The following is a 24,759-nucleotide window of genomic DNA, read 5'->3' as shown; positions in this document are numbered from 1 at the left end:
ACGTTTCACGACTCACATTCTGACTTTGTGATTTGATTTGAAAAACAGTTGTAATTTAGAGCCAATAGTTATTTGAACAATCTTTGCTTACTCTACTCTCATTTCATTGTTTTTTGAATTCTAGTGAGAATAGCACTGCAAAAATTTGCGACTAATCCCCCCAAACTCAAAGGACTTGATTAGAGTTGGCGACGAGATCATAGAATTAGAATCAATCTCATTTGTCGTTAGTATTCGCGCACTGTAAAAAGCGAAAGCGTGCGACCTAAATACCCAAATTTTAGATTGTCGGATTTTTCGTGCTCGCTTTCTTTCCTGGTCTTTATACATGTACTTAAAATACATGCATAAATTAGTGACGAGCCGAGTGTATATACTACAGCAAATGTGCTTTTTGCAATGTAATGCTCCCTCTCTCTAGATCCAAAAAACCCTCCGTTTGGGCACAGTATTGTCTTTACAGAACTAGTGTAAATTTCTCAATTGTTTTTATCGTTTTCTAAAGCGACTATTTTATGTAACAGAAAAGTCAATAGGTAGTTTTTTTTTCTCATTCAGAGCAGTCGCCGCAATTTTAATAAATATTTTGGTGAAGAGAGGCAATTCATTGACCGCAGCGCCCAAAGTTATGAAAATGAGCACAATTCAACCTCATTTCAAAAGAATGAAAAATTTTTGAAATTACACATATTTTCAGCAAAAACTAGTTTAGGTGAGTTTGTTGTACCGAATAATTAATATCAATGCATCTTCTATCAACGCATAATAACATATATCACATTTAAACAGAAATGGCCGGATCTTGGACAAAAAGCTGAATTTTTTTTCAGAAATTGTGTCCTACAGATGACTTTATTTAATCAACAAAAACTGTCACTGGAGTAAAAATTAATTATTTCCCTTTTAATTTGCCTAATCAAAATTTTTTAAACTATTATTAAAATTATATAAACTTCATCAATAATCCAGAGTAAAGACCATGATTGTTTGAAGCTCTCGTATACCCTCATTTGCTGAAACATGACATTCACATGGATGGAGGGTTCTAGGGATAGTTTAGGATAGGTTACCAACTGAGACCTTTTCTTTATTGATAGTCAATCAAGATTTCAAGCAACCAGTTTCACTAAAAACCCAGGTTGAGGTCTGCGTTAGTTATGAAACCCATCCAGACAATACTCAGCTAGTTAACGATAGATTTCTAGGCAGACTTTGACTAGAGTATTGTGCTCGTTTTTTAGTTGTCTGATCATTAACGCACATCTCACCCTGGGATACAGCTAATTTTGCTAATTATTTGACGCAAATGAAGCTATAAAATAGAACAAGTGCTGAGTCCAGTGCATCTAACTTTCCGCTCCGATCCATAAATCCATACAACTAGATCTTTCTCTTTGTAAACAACATCAGCTTTAGTAACTGGAATCGACATCAAGGAGTGCTTTTGTTTCAAAACCCGCTTAGATTCCTGATTTTTCATCATGTATTTGTCATAGTGCTCCTTTAACAGCTTCATGGCAGCTTCGTTCAAGGTCGCCGATTCCGCATAGTTGGGCATTGGGGCTATTGGGGGGTAGCTTTCGAAGTTGAAGAGGGAGATTCCGGTGACGTCTTCCAATTTGCCTTCTGGAACATCCACGTCTTTGCCCTCGAAGTGATAGTCATCTTTGATTTTGTATTCCGCCTTCACTTCGTGCACTACGCTATAAAGATTATCAAAATTTTGAAAATTAACTGACGGGGGACAAACATATAAAAAAGACTATGAATCTTTCAAGGACGTCGAGGTAGGGGAAGGGCAGTAACAACTTAAGCTTAGAGCGGATAACCTCATTGAATAAATCAGATTCTATCGTGGGGGGGGGGGGGGGGGTTGAACAACTGAATAGCCCGAACAAAGGCGCATTTTTCTAGTTTTTTTCACTAAATGCCATCGATTGGCAGCATAAGAGCTAATTTCACATAACCATTGAAAACTCTAAAAGGTGTTTTGAAGCATTTCTTCAGTAATAATTCAAGTGTTTGACTAAATTTTCCTCATCGGAATTTTTTTTATAAGTCAATTTTTAAAAGTTAAATATGACCTCAAAAGATGCGGCTTGTAAGAACAGTTTTGTTGGTTTTTTGAGAGTTTCTCTGGGAAAAGCGTACTAGGCCCGGAAAAAATTATTCATGATGTCATGTTTCTTGAGAAATTAAAGAAAAGCATAGCTGGGTAAACTCAAAACCGGCGGAAGACGTGTATTAAAACCAATTTTTATTTGGTCGGAGAAAACCGGTGTAAAATGAGAAAAAGTTTGAAAAATACTTTCAAATTCAATTCAGACAGGAGCTAAGAGTAACGAATGACTTCATCTTCATATGTAGTCAATAAATGCATTTTGCTTATAAGAGCTCTGACATCTGAATTCTAGTTCTTGTTTTTATCGAAAAAGCGTCTATCTTTTCTATTAGCCTTGATCATGACATTTGTGGTTTGCAACCACGGGATTTTTAAATTGGTACTCCTCCCCTTTTTCTCGGGCCACTGTTGCTTCAGCAACAATTTTAATCAAGTCAGTTTTTATTTTGAGTTATAAATGTATTGATAAAACTACCCCACATTTTCTTTGTACTGGTCTGTAGTTGTATTTTAGTTTTATGTGATACTTAAACTTTTTTGCTGTTGTATTGTTAAAGAGTTCGTAGTGGTAATTCCTTAGCTTTAGTCGGAGTAGACCAGCTTCGAAATTGCACGGTTGGATCAAATGTATGACTTATTTTTGGTGTTGTTGTAATACTGTTATTTTCAGATGTTCTATGTTGTCTAACCCCTTTTTATTGATGTAGCGTTATGTTCCATTATCCACCATTTTAATAGTTTGGTAGTTGTTTCAAAATTTTCTGTGACAAAAGTTTGGCTGTGATGAAAACTCATCGGTTGGAGGTTAAAATCTATGAATTGCCGTTCGCATAACTTGACTAACTAGGTTGTTCAGCTGTTGGTTAGAAAATTTACATTTTCCCTTGTTCACATTGATGGAACATCCTGTGTCTAACACGGTATTTACTTTGTATGGTGACGTTCAACTATGCCGACGTAATACTATGCCGATTTTAAGAGTGCCGAAAACTTATTCAATTTTTATCTGGATAAATTTCTTAACCAATCACGTCATTTTACTGAGATGACGCAAAAAATTATCGGCCAATCACAATCGAGAACCAATTTCGGCATTCTAATAAAACTTATTGATTATTAGAAAGAGAAAACTGGACGAAGACAAACATTAAGTAAACAAAAGTAATTGCGGGCAATGGCCATGCCTCAGCGTTCCGTGGGACTTGATATGAATTCACAACCGAACATGTGATCAGCGTACCGTAAAAGTTTTTTAAATTTACTTTAGATGCTCTTGAATTCACATAAAGACTCTTTTCATGATTTCGGCACTCTTGAAATAAGTTTCAATTTCGGCACTCTTAAACGTCGGCATAGTATTACGTCGGCATAGTTGTACGTAATCACTTTGTATATTTGCAACTATAACTCAACCCCAATATTCTTCAAGTTATCGTAGGTTTCGGTTTAAGTGAGCTTTTCGATTGCGCTGTCTTCTGTATACTGTTGAGTTTTCCCGTTGGTTTTCTTGTGATCTAAATTGTGTGGTTTTCTAGGGGACCCTGATTATGCGGTTTCTCGGTAGAATTGTTGTTTCAATTGGTTTCACGGTTGTTTTCGTTCGTATTTAGTGATTCTTCGTCTTTTTTCAGAATGTCCAATTGTAAGAGATAGTGTGTAATTCTGATTTCTCGCTGTGCAGATTATTGATGTTCGAAGATATATTTGAGTCCGCAACTGTAAACATTTTCATGTATTGGTTGGTTTTTAGAGTTCCAAATTTTAGCTCCTGGTTCTTGTCTGTTTCAGCACCTCTTTCACCCTCTTTTATTTTCGACTGTTTGATGTAATTTGTGGTGGTTAAATGCTTTTATACTTCTTAAAAGGTTCTGTTTTTGTCTCTGTAGTAGCCAGCCTGCCTGCCAGCCAGCCTGCCTGTGTTTTGGAGTACTTTTTTGAATATGACTTCTTCGGTCTTTTTGATCATTTCGTCGCTTTGTTCGCCATCAATTTACAGTTCGTGCGACATTTTACCAAGTGAATAAAGGTTACAGTTCCGATTCATTGTTTTTCAGTTTACTGGTTACCGCTTTAACAGTTCAAACGTTTTCATTTTTTATTGTACCGAATATTCTGACTATTTGCTTAAGCTTCCAATTTATTTTGGCACGACCCATTGTTCCCGTAGGTTCGCATTTACTTGCAGCGCCATTTTATGATTACTGGATTTCTCGGTAGAACAATATTTGGAGAAAATTTTGATTTAATCAAGATAAGTCATAACTAATGATCAAGTTTTACGTTTTGCATTGTATCAGCCAAGTGATTTAAAACTTGAAAGGCACTGCGTATTCAGACTCAAAAACTTTATCTCTTTTATTTTACCAAGGAAAATCAACTGATTTTTTAAAGCACAGATTTGGTTTTTGGCTGACAGCCTATTTGCAACGGTATGCCAGATGATACGTATCCATTCAGGTTAGGTAGAGCCTATTTTGATAAATGTTTTTGAAATAAGTACATATTTACGAACAGTTTGAGTGAACATACGCCAAACTAATGGCACGTACATAGGAATAAAGATTGGGTTTTGTCTGTTTTCATTCATATCTTGGGATTTATCAGGCGATGTTTCTCTATAAACTTTTCAAAAAACAGACTTCGTTTTTGTTCTTTTCTAAATTTGAAAGAAGTTTGTCATGAAATTTGGAAGCAAATTTTTCCAAACATTTGGTGGTTACCGGTATTATTCTGCGCTTTAGGGAAGTTTCTTGGGGATCAGATTTTTCAAAACTGCTTCCAAAATCTGCGCCCAATTTTCTCAAAATCAGCTTCCAATTTTCATGACAAACTTCTTTCAAATTTAGAAAAGAAGAAAAACGAAGTCTACCATAATTTTGTTGTTCAGTTTTTTGAACGTATCGTAGCTGACTGGATGCACCGTAGCCTTCCACGCCTTCCAAACTGTAAAAAAGTTGCAGTTGAGGTACATTTGATTTTTAACTACTGTCAAGACTCTGAAAGAGGACGATGAAAAATGTTTCGTAGCTCGCTCCATAAACCCTCAGTGAGCTATCCAAGGAAATTTTCCAACCAACCAAATCAAAATGTCCAAAAATGCATTCGAACAGTAACCATTCTTAATAATTTTTCACTATGAGAGTGACTGGAGGACAGCATTATTTTTTTCGATCAGTAGAAAACTTAGAAGATACTTTTTTATGGGTTTTCATTCACATGGGGAGCTGTTGAATTCAAATTGAGGATAAGTACCGTAATAGTTCTTAATATCTTCTTTCAATTATGATAACAATTTAAACTCACATCTATGTCTGCCGTTCTGGAAGTTTTGTTAATGTCTTTCAACGCAACTGACTGCCGAATGTGTATGATCTTCTATACCATTCCAGCGCGAAGTCATTTATTTTTTCTCGTTCATACAAATCTTTTTCTTCAGCTGCTGTTTTAGGGAAGCACGATACATAAACTAGGACTAGCCCTTGTAGATATTTGCTGCGCAGACAATGTCAACTCATATAGTAGATCGGAAACTCATATAGTACTAATGGTGTCATAATTTCCGATATATGGTCAATGATGTTAACTCATTTTTGTGCACAACTATTGATTCCAAATCGAACTCAAGGCAAAGGGAAAACAATTAGTATTAGTGCAAATAGTTAATGACTTTCCTGCCTATCAAATATCTGTTTTTGGCATCTGATAGCGTGAAGTAGGGTATAAAACGTGATTCTATTTGTTTCATTGAAATAACTTCAAATATGCACTACCAAATTATTTGATCTATGAAAAAAGAGATCATGTCCGTAACAGCAATTTGTGGTCAAAAATGATCTTGTTAGTGTCCACTGTACACTTTATACGAATTTTAGTATATAAATAAGGATGTTTTGTAGACTCCTTTTGAGAAATAACGACGATTAAGTTCAGCAAACAATTGAGGTTGATTACCGAATAGTAAAATATGCGTTAACACTTACCTCTAATGAATAAAACAAACACAAATTATTTTGGTACGGACTCAGATGCAAAACTGGTGGTATTTTTGAGTGGAACAACCAACAGTAATTCGAGCAAGAAGCACGACAAAAAACTACTTCGTAGCATAACAAAAGTTTTTGGGTAATGATTACTTAGTTTTGGTATATTCGATTCACTTCTCAGTTTTGAATTTCAAGTGGTTGTCAACTGCGTAATAGAGTTAAGGTTCATGAGAGTTTTTTCAATTTTCAGGGAACAAAAATCAATTAAAATTTCGCTTATCTGGATAATTCGTTGTATATAAAAACCGTCTTTATTAATGGCAGCTTTTTCGCTGAGTTCGATTAAATTTAAGTTGTGCACTTTTTTTCTGGACAAATTCCAGTCTAAGTTTTAAAAAGAAGGTTTCATTGTTTCATTTTCACTGTGAGGCCAGGAGATCTTAGTAGAAATTTTTAACTGGTTTTTGAGGTAACAGAAGCTGACTGTTGTTTTTGATTCGTTTACGATGAAAATTCGGCAATAAGTTGAAAGTGGTAATTGGCACATTTCACAGGAAAACTTTTTTTAAGTATCAGACAAGAAACATGCCAGCGAGCCAGAGAACAATGTGCCGATGCAAATTTGCATCATCTGGCAAAATTTGGAGCACTTTGAGAAATTTTATGATTTAAATTTTGTTCGTATTGTAGTTCAATACAATCGGTAAGCAACAACTGAAAAGTTCTTCTTCGTGATCCAGTTAACTTCTAATTGGCCGATAAAAACAAAAAACTGTGATATAATCATTTGCTTTTAAATGCCAAATTTTTAAAGAATCATTACAATAAAAGTGAAAATGAAAACAAGGTTATCTATATTTTGCTGTAAAGAACAAAAAGAAGTTCACTAATTCTGTTAAACCAGAATGGTTTTTTTTCCAAACAAACACAACCAAAAATGCAAATCTTTTGATTTAATTATTCAGAACTATGGGAAAACTATAACGTGATTGTGATTTACTTATGACGAACTATGGGAAAACTATAACGTGATTGTGATTTACTTATTACTTATAACACTTACCTCTAATGAATAAAACAAACACAAATTATTTTGGTACGGACTCAGATGCAAAACTGGTGGTATTTTTGAGTGGAACAACCAACAGTAATTCGAGCAAGAAGCACGACAAAGCTACTTCGTAGCATAACAAAAGTTTTTTTCGTTTTTGGGTGATGATTACTTAGTTTTGGTATATTCGATTCACTTCTCAGTTTTGAATTTCAAGTGGTTGTCAACTGCGTAATAGAGTTAAGGTTCATGAGAGTTTTTTCAATTTTCAGGGAACAAAAATCAATTAAAGTTTCGCTTATCTGGATAATTCGTTGTATATAAAAACCGTCTTTATTAATGGCAGCTTTTTGGCTGAGTTCGATTAAATTTAAGTTGTGCACTTTTTTTCTGGACAAATTCCAGACTAAGTTTTAAAAAGAAGGTTTCATTGTTTCATTTTCACTGTGAGGCCAGGAGATCTTAGTAGAAATTTCTAACTGGTTTTTGAGGTGACAGAAGCTGACTGTTGTTTTTGATTCGTTTACGATGAAAATTCGGCAATAAGTTGAAAGTGGTAATTGGCACATTTCACAGGAAAACTTTTTTTAAGTATCAGACAAGAAACATGCCAGCGAGCCAGAGAACAATGTGCCGATGCAAATTTGCATCATCTGGCAAAATTTGGAGCACTTTGAGAAATTTTATGATTTAAATTTTGTTCGTATTGTAGTTCAATACAATCGGTAAGCAACAACTGAAAAATTCTTCTTCGTGATCCAGTTAACTTCTAATTGTCCGATAAAAACAAAAAACTGTGATATAATCATTTGCTTTCAAATGCCAAATTTTTAAAGAATCATTACAATAAAAGTGAAAATGAAAACAAGGTTATCTATATTTTGCTGTAAAGAACAAAAAGAAGTTCACTAATTCTGTTAAACCAGAATGGTTTTTTTTCCAAACAAACACAACCAAAAATGCAAATCTTTTGATTTAATTATTCAGAACTATGGGAAAACTATAACGTGATTGTGATTTACTTATGACGAAATATTGATTAGAATGTGACATAATTAAATGATAACATGGCGTATCTATGGCAATACTATGGCGTAAACGTGACAACTTTTTGATAATCTTGTCATTTTTCAGTAAATAGTTGTTTGACTAATCAAGGAAACTATATTGATATACTCAAAATACACAAATCAATATCAGCAAAATTGTATTTAAAAAGTTAGAAAATTTGTTATTAGGTATGACTGAGAATTTCAAAAACTGTGTTTAAACACAGCCTAAATAACAATACAGTTTGATTAATTTGTATGACTACTACATCCATCAAAATAATTTTATCCAGCCAATAAAAAGAAAAATGAACATATGTTACCAAGGTTACCTGAGAGCTCAGTTGATTTTGTTATGATGTAAAATTTTGGGTAAACAAGGAAATCATTGGGCGTATTTCGATAAGTTTTGGTTAAACGATAAGTTTTGGTTAAACGGAAGAAAATGGTCAAATTGCGTAAAATTGAAAAGATAGTTGGTGAATTGGTTCTAAACCTGGTAACATTGTGAGATTAAGGATAAATCAGTTTAAAATTGGTTAGAATTGAAGTATTTGTTGATAAATGATAGTTTTATGTGGTGAAAATGAGGCAAAATTTGGGTCAAATTGGGTATAAAGGGATAAAGTTTGAGTGAATTAGGGTAATTGTTCAAAAATTTGGTAGCAATTGTATAATTTTAGTGATGTGAGGCCAAAGTTGTTATTGTGAGGCCTATTGGAGTAATTTTTGAGTTATTGTTGAATAACTGGTTAAAAATTGGACAATTGTTGATAAAATTCAAAAGTGTGCATTTTTTTGGTAAAAGTTATTAACATTAGTGTAATTTTTGAGTAAATTGCCTAGAGACCACGTAAATTAGGTCAAACTTGAGCAAAAAGGGGGCGAGTTTTGATACATTTTGATAGTTTTGGCAAAGGTAACTTTTTGCTTTCAGGCTCCTGGTTTCTAGAAAAACTTATATCTTCTGAGAAGCTACAGGAACGGTATCATACCAATTCTGGCCTGGTGACAAAATTGTCGGCATATTTGTTTTTTTTCTGCTTTATTGTGTGCGACATTTATTTTGATTTAGACTTAATTGTGTGACTTTTTCTGGGCCATTTATTTAAGACGAGCTTAAACACGGGCTTAATTAGCACAGAAGTATGCCGTGTACAATTATTGAGAAAAATATTCTTACCTGTGAATCCACGATGATACTGCTCCGATGAGGATTGAGTGCGTGCGTCATCTGTGTTTTCTGCACCAACATAAAACTTAATCCGAGACGATCAGGACTCACTATTCGCCACATCTAAACTTTCTCTTCACATCGCATTGTTGCTGTTGCTAAGTTGGTAGGATGAGGTTGGTAAATTGTAATGGTTAAAGTTAAATTGTTGGTGTAAGTTTAGACAAGATGCTTGCATTTTTTATGGTGCTTTTTGCACCAGAATACGAAATTTTGTTTGACGCGATTAACATATGGTGAGTCTTGCGTTAATATTGAATTCCTCGGGCAAGAAAAAGCGTTTAGGCATGGAACGATCATATTTTAAAAAAATATTATTTACAATAGAGCGCTCATTTGCATGTCGTCAAAATTTAACTGAAAAAATTTTGCCTGCTTAGATTCATCACTTGCAAAAAAGTTGAAAAAATGTAATTTGGACCATGATTTCTTTAAAGATGAGTTTTCGAAATCAAATATTCTTGCGTGTTAGTCACAAAAACTATGGCTGTTAATATGGCTGGTAATAAGTTTTTGTTCAGACGTTCACATTTTAAAAGCAAAAGGAGTTTTACACGTTTCGCGTCTGATCTTTTACTGCATAATTTGAAGTACCTGCGCATTCCAACACCCCGACATGAGAAGCACTCCTTGTACCCCCTCCCACCACATTGGAAGCATTGACCCCCCTCCTCATTGTTCCCACTCCCATTACAGAAGAAACATTCATCCCTCCCCCTTCCATCACATGGCTGGCACCTCTCGTATGTCCTCCCTACTTCGGGTGTCGTTTTATCCCCCTTCCACCACTCCTGCTCGGGTCGCAAATCGTAGGCCCACAAGTTACTGCAACATTTCAATCTTGAGATAATTGAATTGATAGGTTTTGGGCTAAAGTTCATTTTAATTTTTCACAAGACATTAAGTGAGTTAATTTGTCAGCTCTTTCCCACCCCAGCCTAGCGATCATGTAACGCATAGCCCCATCACCTACCGCAAAAGTACCATAAATGAGAGATACATTTTCGTAGGGGCTTTAATGGGGAAAGACCCAAATTGTCAATTGGTTTGTAACTGTTCAATCCTTTGTTTATAATCCAATTTATACATGTTCGAAGGAAAAAATATTGCATAACTTGCAACGGCTGCTCTCCTATCAAAGTCAAGGTAAACTTTACACCGCCCAGTTCTTTTCAGCGGTTTCAAATCTGTCCGGATATTGTGTTTTTGCAGTTAACTTTTGTGAAATGTATTATCTACTATACTGTACATTACCATTGCATTACTTGTTACTCAATTACTCTTGATAACTAATTGCTCAGCTTTGCTGTATAACAAACTTGTCTCTCTCAGAATAACAAAATAAATCAAATTGAAACAATCAAACTTTTGTTGTTTTTTTGTTAATAACTCAACTTATTAACCGAATTTGCGGATTCTAATTCCGACAACTATAGCCCTATAACTTGGTAGCCCTATAACTTGGCTATAGACTTGCAAAGTTTCAGTTTTCTATCCCAAAGATTGCAAAAACAGTCAGAAATACTGTTTTGTAACTGAACAACAATAACAAATTTTCTAACTTTAATGTTAGCAAGTCTCTCTATTGGTTTCAATAACACCAATGTTGAACTAGAGTAGGTTGAAAGCCAGTAACAGAAACTGACTTTATGCCTTTGCACAAAGTTTCTCTTACTTAGGAACTTCGTTCCTCAGAAATAAAGCTTTGAGAATATCAAAGTTAATTCTCTTTTCGAAAGTCAAAGTAAAGTTAAAACTGTACAATCACTAATACGATCTACAGAAACAAGACACGATAACAAATAATTTACCGCTCAAGAAATTGTGCTGCATTACGCACTGTATGTCAGTTTAATAAGACAAAATTAACGAGTTTCAACTGGTTTGCGGTATTTTTTCAAGCTCTACTTATACTGCCGTAGATGTCAAAAATGCATCTCTGATTGTTTGAGATTACTATGTCGTAAGATTCTCTGAATACACTGAGTTTGGGGTTCGGGATACTGTATAAGGTGCCCCGCACTCTCTGAATTGGTATAAAAGTCACAAAATTCATCGAATCTGGCTTACCAAGTTGGGTATCTCTTGCTCCGTTTGAGCTAAATTTGTGTGATTGTGACCACTTGAATACGTGGCAATAATACCATAGCTCGATTTTTAGTTTCAGTTTGACTTCATGAATGACGATTACGTACCATTACTGATTGCTAAATATAAATGTTGAGCAAAGTGGACAAATCCGTATGGCTTAGATAGAATGTAGCATTAAATTCGCTTGTCAATCTATTCTGGCTTTAATGCTTGAAATGGCCTTGAAGCGCTATTCAATATGGCGATTGAATTAGTAAGCCCAACCACAACATCGCCGGCCCTGTTTTCTATCGCGAAAACATCTTTTCCAGGTAGTACTGGGGCGAGCTTCACTACTGGTCTCTTGTACACTCCGTCGTTTGTTCGGACTATCGCTGATCGAAATACTCCGCCAGACCCATCGATGGTCTCCGTAGCTCGACTAGACTGTAATATCCACGCTTATCGCTGTCTTAGATCAACCAAATGAGATCGCCTTCTTTAAGGATTTCGTTCGACGTAGATCGCAATTTTTGTCGATTATTCAGAGTTGGCAGACATTCTTTCCGAAATCTGTCCCATATGAGATTTGCATATGCTTGAGTTTGTCGAAAGAGCTTTCGATGGTCAACAAATTCTTCTGCGTATGGTAGATAAGGTAGGCAAACGTTCTTGTTGCCAAGCAAGAATTGATTGGGGGTCGATGCTTCTAAGTCATTAACATCAGAACTGACTGGAGTCAACAATATATATCGTAGTTGAGAGAACGTCCTCTGTGATGGATCTGTTCCCCAACATTGCATACATTGCTTTCTTGCAACTTCTCACCAACCGTTCCCATACTCCTCCGAGGTGAGGTGCTGCGCGTGGGTTGAACTTCCATCTGATTCCTCGTTGAACTAGATGTTCTTCTATCCCTTCTTTGTTCCATGCCGCAACGTACTCTGCAAACTCTCGTTCAGTTCTAACAAAAATTGTCCTATTGTCGCTGATGAGCGTATTCGGTCTGCCTCTCCGAGCAATAAATCTCATTTTTGCATTGAGACAACTATCTGTGTCCAACTTGGGTACCATTTCTATATGCACCGCTCTCATAGTTAGACAAGTAAAGAAAAAACACCATCGCTTTTCGTTTCTGCGCCCAACCTTCACAATGAAAGGGCCAAAGTAGTCAACTCCAACATTTGTGAAGGCTGTTGAAGCATCTAACCGCTCTTCGGGTAGATCTGCCATTACTGGTGCTATCGTTTGCACTCTGCCCTTTCTGCAGCTAACGCACTTGTTCTTGACTGATCTTAAGGCGTTCCGTATACCTAGGATCTACATCTTCTGCTGAACAATGTTTCTTACATGCTCAGTGCCTTAATGTTGATTGTCCTTGTGCTCGTTTCGGAAGAATAATTCAACGGCATGATGTTCCCAGTGTAGCAAAATTGGATGCCTTGCATTAAAGTCCAATTGACTTTTGCCTATTCTGCCTTTGGCTCGAATAAGTCCCTCTTCATCTAGGAAGGTTGAGAACTGTACAATTTTGCCGACTTTTTGAATTTCCTTTCCAGCTTTCAGAGATTTTATCTCTTCACCAAACATTTCTCTCTGTAGTAGTTTGAAGATTGTTGCTTTTGCTTTTTCTCTTTCTTCAATGCTGACTACAAGTGTTGCTGGTTTGTGTTTGTTTAATGCTCGCTGTACGTATGCCACTGCTTTTACTAGTCTGTTGAAGTTACTGAATCGTTCCCAATGAAAAACAGCTTTCTTCTCTTCAGCCTGTATCATGAAGCCTGATGAGGGTATATTCTCTTCATCTGATGCAAAGATTAGGTTCACTTGCTCTGGCCACTTGCTTTCTGGTCGTTTCAACCAGGCCGGCCCAGTGAGGCACTCAATTCTCTTGAGTTCTTCAATGTTGACTGCTCTGGTGCCAATGTCCGCTGGGTTGTTGATACCGCTCACATGTTTCCACTGTGAAACATCAGTTTTATCTAGTATCTCAGCCACTCGATTGGCCACAAACACTTGTTGCTTACGATGGCAACTGTGTATCCACTGCAATACCGTAATTGAGTATGACCAAAAACTGCAACTACTTATCTTCATTTCATGTTCCTTGACTATCTGTTCTTTCAACCTCACTGCCATGACTGCCGCTTGCAATTCCAATCGCGGTATTGAAAGTTGCCTCATCGGTGCCACTCTGCATTTTCCAATGACCAATGCTCAGTCAACTGAGTTTTCTTTTGGTTGTGAACGTAGATAGGACACTGCACACATCGTGTCTTCAGATGCGTCAGCAAACACATGAAGTTCGGTTATATCCCTCTCTCTGTTGAAGTACCTTCTATCGATGCTTGTTTCAGCCGCTATTGGAAATTGTTCTTTCTATCTCAGGAATTCTGCTTCGTAACCAGGCTCCACTTCGTTGTCCCAATATTGCCCATTCTTAGTTCAGATGCCTTTCAGAAGTTGTCTCATGTGGACACTGAACGGAGCAAACAATCCGATCGGGTCGAATACTGAAGTTACCAATGACAAAATCTTTCTCTGGGTTATAGGTGCTTCAAATTCCTTGTTTGTACCTCTGCATACTTGAAGACTGTCATTAAAAACGGTCCATTGTAGTCCTAGCATTGAGGATCCCTCTCTATTGGATTCCACATCGACTTGTTTCGTGTTGCTGATTGATTTCAGGTCTTCTGGGAATGCTTCGGTGACTGCATCATTGTTGCTAATCCACTTCTTCAGTTCAAATCCATGTTGCGAGAGAAGAGGTTGTAGTTGAATGAAGACCTCAATTGCTTCTTCAACGGTTTCTACTGATTTGAAGAAATCGTCCATGTAGAAGTTGTATTGTGTGGTCTTTGCAGCAATTGGATACTTTTCTTAGTTGTCCAGTCCAACTCGCTTCAGAGCATAGTTTGCACAAGTTGGAGACACTCTTAGCTCCAAACGTGTGGCGCTGATATTCATATATCTGAACAGATTCGATAGTTCTTGGACGCCATAAAAACCTCAAGCAGCTTCTATCCTGTTCGGTAACTTGCACTTGTAGAAACATCGATTCCATGTCAGCTGTCAGGGCTATTAGTCCTTCATGGAATCTGAATATTGTTCCAATCGACCCGTGTAGCAGATCAGGTCCTGCTAGCAGCTTATCATTTAGGCATACTTCTTTGTACTTTAAGGCAGCATTGAAAATACGTCTTAGTTTGCCTGGCTTGTTCGGGTTCAACACAGGATGGTGTGGCAAATACCATTCTTTCCCGAAGGTGCCTTTCACTTCGGACTCATCCAATATCTTTACGAATCCTTTTTCTACATCTGTATTTATTGACTATTGACACAAAATTTTCAAGTTTGGGTCTCTTTGTAATCTTCGCTCCAATGAGTGAAGCTGACCCAAGGCTGAGCTGTAGTTGTTCGGTAGGTTTGGCTCTGGTTCACTCCACAGTATTTCCACTGCGTACCGCTCACCTGCAAACTTCTTCGTACTTTCTGGCATCTTCTGTGCCTGCATTTCAGATTTTGACTGACTGACAACATTGATTTTGGAAGCATAAGTTTCTCTGTCCCACCAGGTTTTGATATTCTCAGCCACTTTCACATCTTCAGTGAAGGCAAAATGACAAACATTTTGTCTTCTTTTGCCCGTCATGGGTCCACCGACGACCCATCCTAGCTCTGTTAGAACGGCGAAATGTAGTTGCTGTAGTTGTAGTCTGTGTTTCCCAAGGATTTTGACGGGTATGCAAACGCTTCGATTGAATGCACCTTTGAATGTAGTCCCTTTATTTTGAGAGGAACCTTTTCTGTCTTCAGGTTCTTTGTTCCATGTATGCCAGCTATGTTGAGCGTGACATCGGTGCCTTGGGCTCGTAACTTCTCTTGAACACTTTGATCGATGAATGAAACCGTTGAACCACTATCGAGGAAAGCATATGTGTTCAGCCTGTTGCCACAGCTCTGTATTGAGACAGGAACTATCTGAAGAAAGCTAGTAACGTCGTTACTCTGGTTGATTGTTGCTGCGCTTACGTTGACGGCGTGTTTGCGCTCGTCCGTTTGGTTTTCTGAGTTTAGCAGTCGGTTGTGCTTCTTGATGCATCCATTGATGCCACTCGCATTGACTTTACAATCTTTGATTGCATGTCCTTTGCCTAGACATCTGTAATAAAAGCGTTGCTTCCTCACTGCTGCGTACCGGTCATTCACACTCATGTTCTTGAATTGGGGACAGTTCCATATTTTATGAGTGCCATCAGCTAGCGGACAGTGATCACTTTGCATTTCCTTTGTTTCTTTCACGTTCGAACTTGCATTGAAGTTCGGTGTTTTCGAGAACCGTTTGTCTCTATTTGTGCCTTTTCGGTCTTCTTCTCTTCGCTCTCCCTTGAAAGCCGAAAACCCTTCGTGCACGAATGCTATCCTGGATAGCCATTTTTAAACATAATCCGATCAGGCCAATCCTCATCTTTATGATCAACATAGAACCACCACTTCTCTTTGAGAACTTGAGGTAGTTTATCTACTGCCATATACAGTGTCGAGCTTGATTGTAGATCACCAATCTGCTTGTACACTTTGAGCACATTCACAAAGTTCGAAACAATAACTGAGAAACTGATCAGACCTGATGAGTCATGAGGTTTCAACTGACTTGCTTTGCGAAGACTCTCCAGTTGTGCATCAATAATCACATGAGGCCTTCCAAATTTCCTCTCCAGAATGCTCCATGCAGCACCATAGAACTGTCCAGAATAGACCATTCCAGAGATTGCTGACCTTGCCTTGCCTGTCAGTAGAGTCTTCAGATGGCTCATCTTCTCTAAGTCTGGTATTGGTCGTTGATCCACTGTAGCAATGAACATACTAGACCACTCTGGCCATACGAGAGGGTTTCCGTCGAAGTTGTTCAACTTCAGCTTTGGTAGGTTACTATTACCTGAATAGCCACTGTTGTATCGTAGACCAGCTCCGGAGGTAACGTCTCGGTCTTCAACATATGAGGAACGGTCTCGTGAATTGCGATACCGTGAGAAATGACTGTGTCTGTTCACTTCAGGGGTTGCTTCGAAGCGAACTGTTGATCGTTCTGGTGTTAGAAAGTTGTCGATCCTGCTGGCCCAGTCTGAGACCTGAGACATCTGTCTTCTTTGGGGTCCAGTTGAAGGGTGATTTGTCTCGAGCACCAGTTGATTGGGAACAAACATCATCATTCTCTAATGCTGTTCTCTTCACTTTGCGCTCTGGCTCACGCTCTTCCTCCAGTAGCTGATGCTTGCATTCCAGTTATTTCATTTGCATTTCCAGCTCTAGATTCCTCCACTCGAACCGTGCCTGCTCCAGTTGCATCTTGGTTTCGAACTCGATATCGAATTTCTTCATCCTTTCTTCTCGCTTTTGCTTTGCTGAAGATGTTTCTGAAACATTCTTCGTATCTTGGCCGCTTGCTGTTGCTCCATTTTGCATTGTTTGAGCATCTGGGTTGTCCGTTGGGTAGTTGTTATTGCTCCCGCTGTCGGTCGCTGCTTGGGTTGTGTTGCTTTGCTCTGCATTCATTGCTGGTTGCGTGCCTTTGCTTATATATGCAAGCCAATGATAGTCCGAACTTGCTTTGCACTTTGTTGCTTCTTTCAGATCTTCTTCAACGAAATTAGCTTGATAGGGCACAAGCTTGATTCGAAGTTGCAGTTGCTTGGGTTTTTCTTCTTCTAGAAGGTGAACAGTCTGTTGGTAGAGGACCATTAGTTTGTTGGGTCGATCTGAATCTTCAATTATTTTGTAGCCAGTCCCCGTTTTAGTGTTAACTTATTCCACTAAATCTTGGAACTTCTTGTGGTACCTTTGAGCTGTTGATTGAAGCTCCTCTTTGCTGGTTGTGATCGAATTGCGTAGTTGCTGTTTGCTCTGCTTATTCTTTTTAAGCGATGTCAACTCTTCAACGTGTTTTGTGAATTGCACTCGCACTTTTCGCTCTGCCTCACTGGCGTTGCGCTGTTGATTCGTTTGATTTTCTTTGGGGGGGGGGGAAGGCTTTGGCACTCTCCTCATAAGATTGGACAGCAAATTGCCTTCCACTCTCCGGGTTGGCGGACAAAATGTAACGGCTGCTCTCCTATTAAAGTCAAGGAAAACTTTACACCGCCCAGTTCGTTTCAGCGGTTTCAAATCTGTCCGGATATTGTGTTTTTGCATTTAAATTTGGGAACTGTATTATCCGCTATACTGTAGATTGCCGTTGCATTACTTGTTACTCAATTACTCTTGATAACTAATTGCTCAGTTTTGCTGTATAACAAACTTGTCTCTCAGAATTACAAAATAAATAAAATTGAAACAATCAAACTTTTGTTGATTTTTGGTTAATAACTCAACTTATAAACCGAATTTGGGGACTTTAATTCCAACAAAGTGTATCTCTATAACTTTTCTATAGTCTTGCAAAGTTTCAGTTTTCTATCCCAAAGATTGCAAAAAAAGTCAGAAATACTGTTTTGTAACTGAACAACAATAAAAAATTTAATGCTAGCAAGTCTCTCAATTGGTTTCAATAACACCAATGTTGAACTAGAGTAAGCTTGGTTAAAGCCAGTAAGAAAACTGACTTTTTGCCTTTGCACAAAGTTTCTCTAACTTAAGAACTTCGTTCCTCAGAGAGAAAGTTTTGAGAATATCAAAGTTAATTCTCTTTTCTCAAGTCAAAGTAAAGTTAAAACTGTACAATCACTAATATGATCTACAGAAACAAGACACGATAACAAATAATTTACCGCTCAAGAAAGTGTGCTGCAATACGCACTGTATGTCAGTTTAAAAAGACAAAATTAACGAGTTCCAACTGATTCGCGGTAGTTTTTCAAGCTTTACTTATACTGCCGTACATGTCAAAATTGCTTCTCTGATTGTTTGTAGATTACTATGTCTTAAGATTATCTGAATACACTGAGTTTGGGGTTCGGGATGCCGTATACGGTGCGCCTCACTCTCTGAATTGGTATAAAAATAGCAAAATTCAACGAATCTGGCTTACCAAGTTGGGCATCTCTTGCTCCGTTTGAGCTAAATTTGTGTGATTGTGTACACTTGAATACGTGGAAATAATGGCGTAGTTCGAGTTTGAGTTTCAGTTTAACTTCATGAATGACAATTACGTACTAATAAAAATTGCTAAATGTAAAAGTTGAGCAAAGTGCACAAATCCGTATGGCTTCGATAGAATGTAGCATTAAATTTCGGTTGTCATGCGATTCTGTCTTTAATGCTTGAAATGGCCTTGAAGCGCTATTTAATTTGGTAATTGAGTTAGTAAGCTCAGCCACAACATAACTGATTCGTATTAGCTTTACTGCTTCAACCATTATCCGTAAATAACCTTTTACGACTATACTGCTATTTACTAAAATCAATCAGCTATTCAGTTTAAAGGTCAGAGCAATTATATGTATAGGTTACGCGACTCAGGTTCAAGTCACTGGCAACTTCTAGCGTTTATTGAGATCAGCGTAGCAGTCTGAGATGTTAACCAAAACGTCACATTGATTTCTGCAGAGCCATTTGACAATGCTTAGAAAACTCAACTTGTAAATGAGAAAATTCCGAAAGTTTATGGAAGTCAACTTATTGCAATGTCTATAGAATTTTCTTGCATTTCTATTTCTTGCACTGACCGAGTCGAGATGTGAGCGATTGTCAGCAGAAATTCTATAAGAAAAGCGCTGAATGAGCTGAAAATGTCTAAGAAATAGGTTGGATGTGTGCAAAGTTTAGTTTCATGCGCTGAATGAGCTGAATAAAAAAATATTTCGAGGAACTCTCAACTCGTTTCTAACAAAAATTCAGTTCACTTTTTCAACATATCTTCTGTGTATATCCAGAGCTTTAAAAAATCCTGATTTCAGCAATTTCAGCACATCACTTGTATCATTTTCCAAGCACATTCAATCCAAGCACATTCCTTCCATGCACATTCCTATCAAGCACATTCCTTCCAAAAAATTGTAAGCGAATTTTCATTGCTCGTTATGGCTGATAGCATAATCAGCATGTAGGTTCCTTCATCTTCTGAAACTCTGAAGAGCCACTAATCAATAAAAAATAAGCATATCTTTTTTATAAAAACTAATAACTCATTTTTCCGAAAAAGAGAACATCTCAAAAGCGGCACACTTTCAACCTGGCTAATGGGAGGAGGAAAACTACACTTTAGCTACCTGGTTTCATTCAATCAACTTATGTGGTAAAATACTCCAGCTGCAATAATTGCTTTATCATAAGTGTTGACTTGATAAGCCCTTTGGCAGTGTTCCATTTTTTAAGTGGGACTACTCAGTTGATGCAACTGCACGTAGAGAAGCAGAAAAATGAAAAATTACAAATTTGCAAAAAGCAGGCTGATGAAAAAACTCGCTTGGCCCACCCATGGAAAGATCATGCTCGAAGGTTTTGACAGACGCTGAGAAAAAAAATCCGAACAAAAAGTTTTTTATAAAAGTATCCGCTTTATGTGTTGAAAGGCGTTGAAAATATAGAATAAATTTCTTGAAATTTCAGCTTATCAAGTGGATAATAATGTAAGATTTACACGCAGAAATAAATTTTCTTTTACCGGATGTCAACGAATTTCTAACATAATTTTCATTAAAGACCTCGACCCGGGCGCAGATGGCGACATTTCAAAAACTTGCTGAAGCATGCTTTGAATTTGATAGGACAAAATGGTTTTTAACACCAGAGATGTGATAACCTGGCTTTTTCAATCGCTTAAGCACCTCAATGAGAGGAGAGATAGGAACTTTGTTTAGTCTTCTTAAAGGTGGGGTAATAAAATAATAAGAGCCTTCATTAATTGCTCAATAAGAGGGCACAATCTGGCATTCCCTGGCAATGAATCACACATTCCCATGAGAGTGGAGTTTTAAAAGGCTTGCTTTACAAAACAAATGAAGAAAAAAGATGGCAATAGACCTACCCGAAGTAACGACCACTATAATCTGTGAATCTTTAATCAATCTATGGTACCACGATGTGACTTAAATTTTTTTATATATAGTTTTCTTTATAATATGAAAAATAAATGAAAAAACTGAAATTCATAGTTTTAGGTTAATAATAAATGGAAAAAGATCTACACCGTGGAAAAAAATCTGAAAACTCAACAATCCAAAGATTTACAATCGAATATTTATTACTTGTCTGGATATCTGTTCAGGTGTTGCAACGGGTTGTAATAAAGTCCAGGAATTGGCTCCCTCCTGGTTTCGAATGAACGCTCTTCCACATAGCTCAGTAACTCGTACCTCAACAGGAAATACGTGGTGAACTCCTTAATTGAAGTATCATTCGCTGGGTTGTCGGGTTTGAAGCAGCAACAGCTCTCATCGATGACGTGATCAGCAAAGGCAGAAGTAATATCTTCCTCTGTGATTATATTCGTGTAAAACTGCTCACTGAATGCTGGTATGTCAGCTGAAGCTGCCGGGTAGCCTATTCAAAAAGGATCAATTTACACTTTAGTAAAGAAATCTTTTGAAATCTTTCGAAAATCTTGCCAGATTTGCATCAATGTCGCAAAATTCTTGGAAGATTTTAAGATGTTAAGTTAAGTCTTTTATGTCTGTGCGGCAAGTACTCTAAGCTTTTGACTATAATACCACAACAAGAGTTTAAAAGTTTAATACGCTACTTCCTTCGACTCATTTTCCTAATTTTCTCAGTTTCGGCGTACTCTATTATTTAATTATAACTCTGATCTTAAAACACGGACCGTAAAAAAACCCGATAGATTAGCCAAATTCGTTTATTTTTCAGTGGGTTTTGCGGTGTAAATTAAGCAAACCCTCTGATCACTGAGTTAATGAAAGTTTCAATCTAGCTCGCTATAGACTTGCCAAGTACCATATCAAATACTTATCTCACTGGTTAAAAATAGTCAAGGATAACATACAATTAAGAAAGATTAGAACACAATAAAGTACTGAAAATCATATTTTGTATGGCTATAAATATGGAAATATAAACATTTTTGAGCTTGTTTGACAATAAACAATGACCCGAATTGAATTTTTGTGCATGTCAAAAAGATAATTTTTTAGCAAGCTATCTAACAAAATAAGTTTCATTAGTTATTAGACCTCGTTTTGTATAGAAAGTATTTCAATTTCACAGTTTTAATGCAGAAATCTATGAGGCTGAAGACTTCAACTCAAAGATACCGTACTCCATTTAAGTTTACTATTTTTGATTTAAAATATCACAGGAAAAGTTTTCCAATGAACCTCAAAATCGTTTTTTACCAAGTTGAAGAAAAGTATTCTAATCTATATATTTTTTGAAGAAATGGAAATAGGGAAAACAACAAAGAACATGCGTTAAATTTTGTAGTTGCGTTCGGAACATTGGAGTGACGCTATTTTGTTCATAGCTATTTCTTCATACCGTTTCCTTCGAGTAAAGTGGAATTGAGGTGTGACAAATTATTTCAAGAGCGAGCAAAGTTTTTTCGTTCACTTATAGCTTTTTCATTTTTTTCTAAGAAGTTTTTAATCTTCCCATGGCTTCCCAAAAAATCTACTAGCAATCTCTCGGTCCCAATTGCTTGAAAGAAATTGTTTTGAATGTGTTTTATGGAGAAGTTTATTCTTTTTGCCAAGTCTTTCAATGCCAGTCCACTATTTTTTCCACTGTCAAAAAAAGCAAATTCGCTTAAATCTGTTGGGGTAATTAACAAACCACATTTTAAAATCAGAGTTCTAATTAACGATTAGAGTGCGGCAAACTTAGTTTAGATTGAGAAATATCTGACACATTCATCCACAATTTGTGTCTTTCAGCTATCGTCGAACACAAAATGCTAACAAAGTGCCAATTATGCAGAAATAGAAAAAATTAAATTGATTATTAAGTGGACAAAAATTTTTCACTTTTCTAATTGCGGATAAAAAGGCACGTTGTTGGTTTGGTGGAACTCATAAGGTGAAAATAAAAAAAATAGTTTCATAAAATGTTTTAGATCATTTTTAATAAAACTGAAAACTGAAAATAGCTGTACGTTACTTGAATGCAAGACCGTAGAAAAAAGTGAAGAAAATCGTGTATTAATGTGACGAGGTATTGTCAGTGTTGTCAAACCGGCCGAAAAGGGCCGAATGTACGTTTTGCGTTGTAAAAAAACTAATGATTATTTTTTTCTGTTCCCGGAGTCAATACGGACGCAAATCAATTATTTCCAAGTCGTTTTATCTAAAGAAAAATTACCTACAAGATTTTATAATCACATTATCTAATCTCACTAAATAAAATTAACTTGCGAAAATCGCATATCAAAAAAAGTTTTATTTGTAAGCCAGAAGCACATAAGTTATTATTGAGCATTGAGATAATGTATCTGTTAAAGAAATTTAATTTGAAGTTCTTTTCAGTAAATTTATTTTGAAATTCTGCAGAAATTTATTTTGAAACTTTCAGGGAAAAATGTCCACAATAGTTATTGCTCTAAACAAATTCTGTTAAAACTAAACCTCAACGAATGTTCATTTTTCTTCAATTTCTTATCATTTCTTCTATAGTTTAAATGGAACTTGATTGTTATCACAGATTTTCAACAGAACTTCCAAAATTCATGTTTTGCGTCGAAACTGGATAGCACAGAAAACTAGAAAAAACGTTTTGCTATTAAAACCATATTAACTGACCTGAATTTTCCATTGCTTTGCTGTTGAGCGAGTTCGCTTGAAATACGTTTAAGTGAATGATATAAACGAACAAGTTCTCATTTATTTATACTCAATATCTGATAACGAGATAGCGAACGTTATTTGTAGCTACATAATTGAACTTTTACAGGATTTTGTATTGTTGATACAGTTGTTGCAAATTTGTGACACAAACCGGAGCATTTAATTGGCAGTTTGTAATTTCTATTACAAGGAAAAATTTGTCATTTTGAAAAACATACAACTTGTCATACAACTTGTATTTTGAAAAACATACAACATCGAACTACAGTAAACTCGAACACATTATCATATGGGTCGTTGCGAGAGATTCTTTTGATGACTCGAACTGAAATGATAATCACAACAATAATCAGCCGTGAACCAAGATTTACGTTTTATGATCCAATCAGTTTATTAAAATGAAAAAAGAACTTTGTCATTTAAATAGATAGATCTTTTTACGCGCATCTAATATCAGTAATGTTAAGTCCTTTACTGTATTTTTTTGATAGTCGAAGGAAAACTTGGAGAATTGGAAATAAACTAAATCATTTAAGCAAATCAAAAGGTTTAAAACTAACCTGCAGCAAAATCCATGTATTTCTTTCTTGGAAGAGTTCACGCCAGTTTTCGGATAAATTTCGTAAATTTGTTATTTCTCGGTTGTATATTTTCAGTTTAATTGTTTACGACTATCGCACAAACTTAAGTGGAGAACAGTTAATTCAACTCAACTTCTTTTGTATAGATTTTATGACACTACAGTAAACTCGCAATCAGTTTAGTCTTGAATAGGCTATGAAATTTTCGTCAAATGGGATATAAGGTCTTACAAATTTAGTTCGCGTTGATTTGTGAACCTCTAACCTACAATCGAAGATAAAATTCAGTTTATAAAATAAAAGTAAATTATGTCAAAAGTTTAGATAAGATACACAATCAAAATTAGCGTAGGTGTATATTATAAACAGTAATTAACCTGGCTAAATATTAGTTTACGATTCGAAGCCGTGTAACTTAATGACAGCTTATATTTTACACGCAATCTGAAGATAGTTTCTTTACACGGCAAAACGGCACAAAAAGAGTGACGGCGTTGAATTTAAATTTGTCTAGAATTGTGTTTACGACACAAATAATGTTTACTGTCAATTTAATGCGTACGCCTCCTGGCAAATTTGAAATCCATAAATCATATTAACATAACCCCCAAAACAATTGTGCGGATTTAGAATGAACGAACTCATATTTAAAGAAGATTTTTTATCACCTGTTACAAATTTTTGAAACAAAAGCATTTCAGGGTTGAGCTAAAATTTTGCCCGTTTTCTTAATGAAGGCCCTGAAGCATTCGGTGATGAAAGTCTGCAAACAATTCCTGAAATGATTAGTACTAGTAACCTGTTTTTGATTAGTACTGCAATGAGCTCTGATTCTTTTCACATACCACAATTAATTGAGACATCAAAAATTTAGGCCATCACACAACAAGCTGTTCTGTTTTCAGAACTGAATTTTTTTTGCTTGGCAAGAGAGACA

At 36.4% G+C, this 24,759-nt stretch overlaps 1 protein-coding gene across 2 annotated transcripts; it reads right to left on the bottom strand.

The window, feature by feature from the left end:
- Positions 1 to 873: 873 nt before the first annotated feature.
- LOC142350007 (uncharacterized) lies at positions 874 to 24,304 on the bottom strand. Of its 2 annotated transcripts, none has more exons than XM_075401898.1 (4): positions 23,802 to 24,304; positions 20,695 to 20,989; positions 10,034 to 10,264; positions 874 to 1,703 (listed from the first exon to the last, which is right to left on the bottom strand). In XM_075401898.1, the coding sequence occupies exons 1-4, from the start codon at positions 23,815 to 23,817 to the stop codon at positions 1,313 to 1,315; spliced, it is 933 nt and encodes a 310-aa protein (XP_075258013.1). In that variant the 5' UTR covers positions 23,818 to 24,304; the 3' UTR covers positions 874 to 1,312. The 2 variants fall into 2 exon arrangements, with proteins under 2 accessions (XP_075258013.1, XP_075258014.1); XM_075401899.1 differs by lacking the exon at positions 23,802 to 24,304 and adding an exon at positions 23,197 to 23,349.
- Between the last annotated feature and the right edge of the window lie 455 nt (positions 24,305 to 24,759).

The sequence above is a fragment of the Convolutriloba macropyga genome, chromosome 11, assembly GCF_964194025.1.
Source record: "Convolutriloba macropyga chromosome 11, txConMacr16.3, whole genome shotgun sequence".
Lineage (NCBI taxonomy): Eukaryota > Metazoa > Xenacoelomorpha > Acoela > Convolutidae > Convolutriloba > Convolutriloba macropyga.
Note: the sequence above shows the minus strand (reverse complement) of the source record. Positions and strands in the feature narration are given on the sequence as shown.

Coding starts and splice junctions, on each gene's coding strand:
- LOC142350007 (XM_075401898.1), bottom strand. Junction 10,265..20,694: donor CTGAACAGATATCCAGACAA/GTAATAAATATT, acceptor GAAATGTTGCAG/TAACTTGTGGGCCTACGATT. Junction 1,704..10,033: donor CGGGGTGTTGGAATGCGCAG/GTACTTCAAATT, acceptor TAATCTTTATAG/CGTAGTGCACGAAGTGAAGG.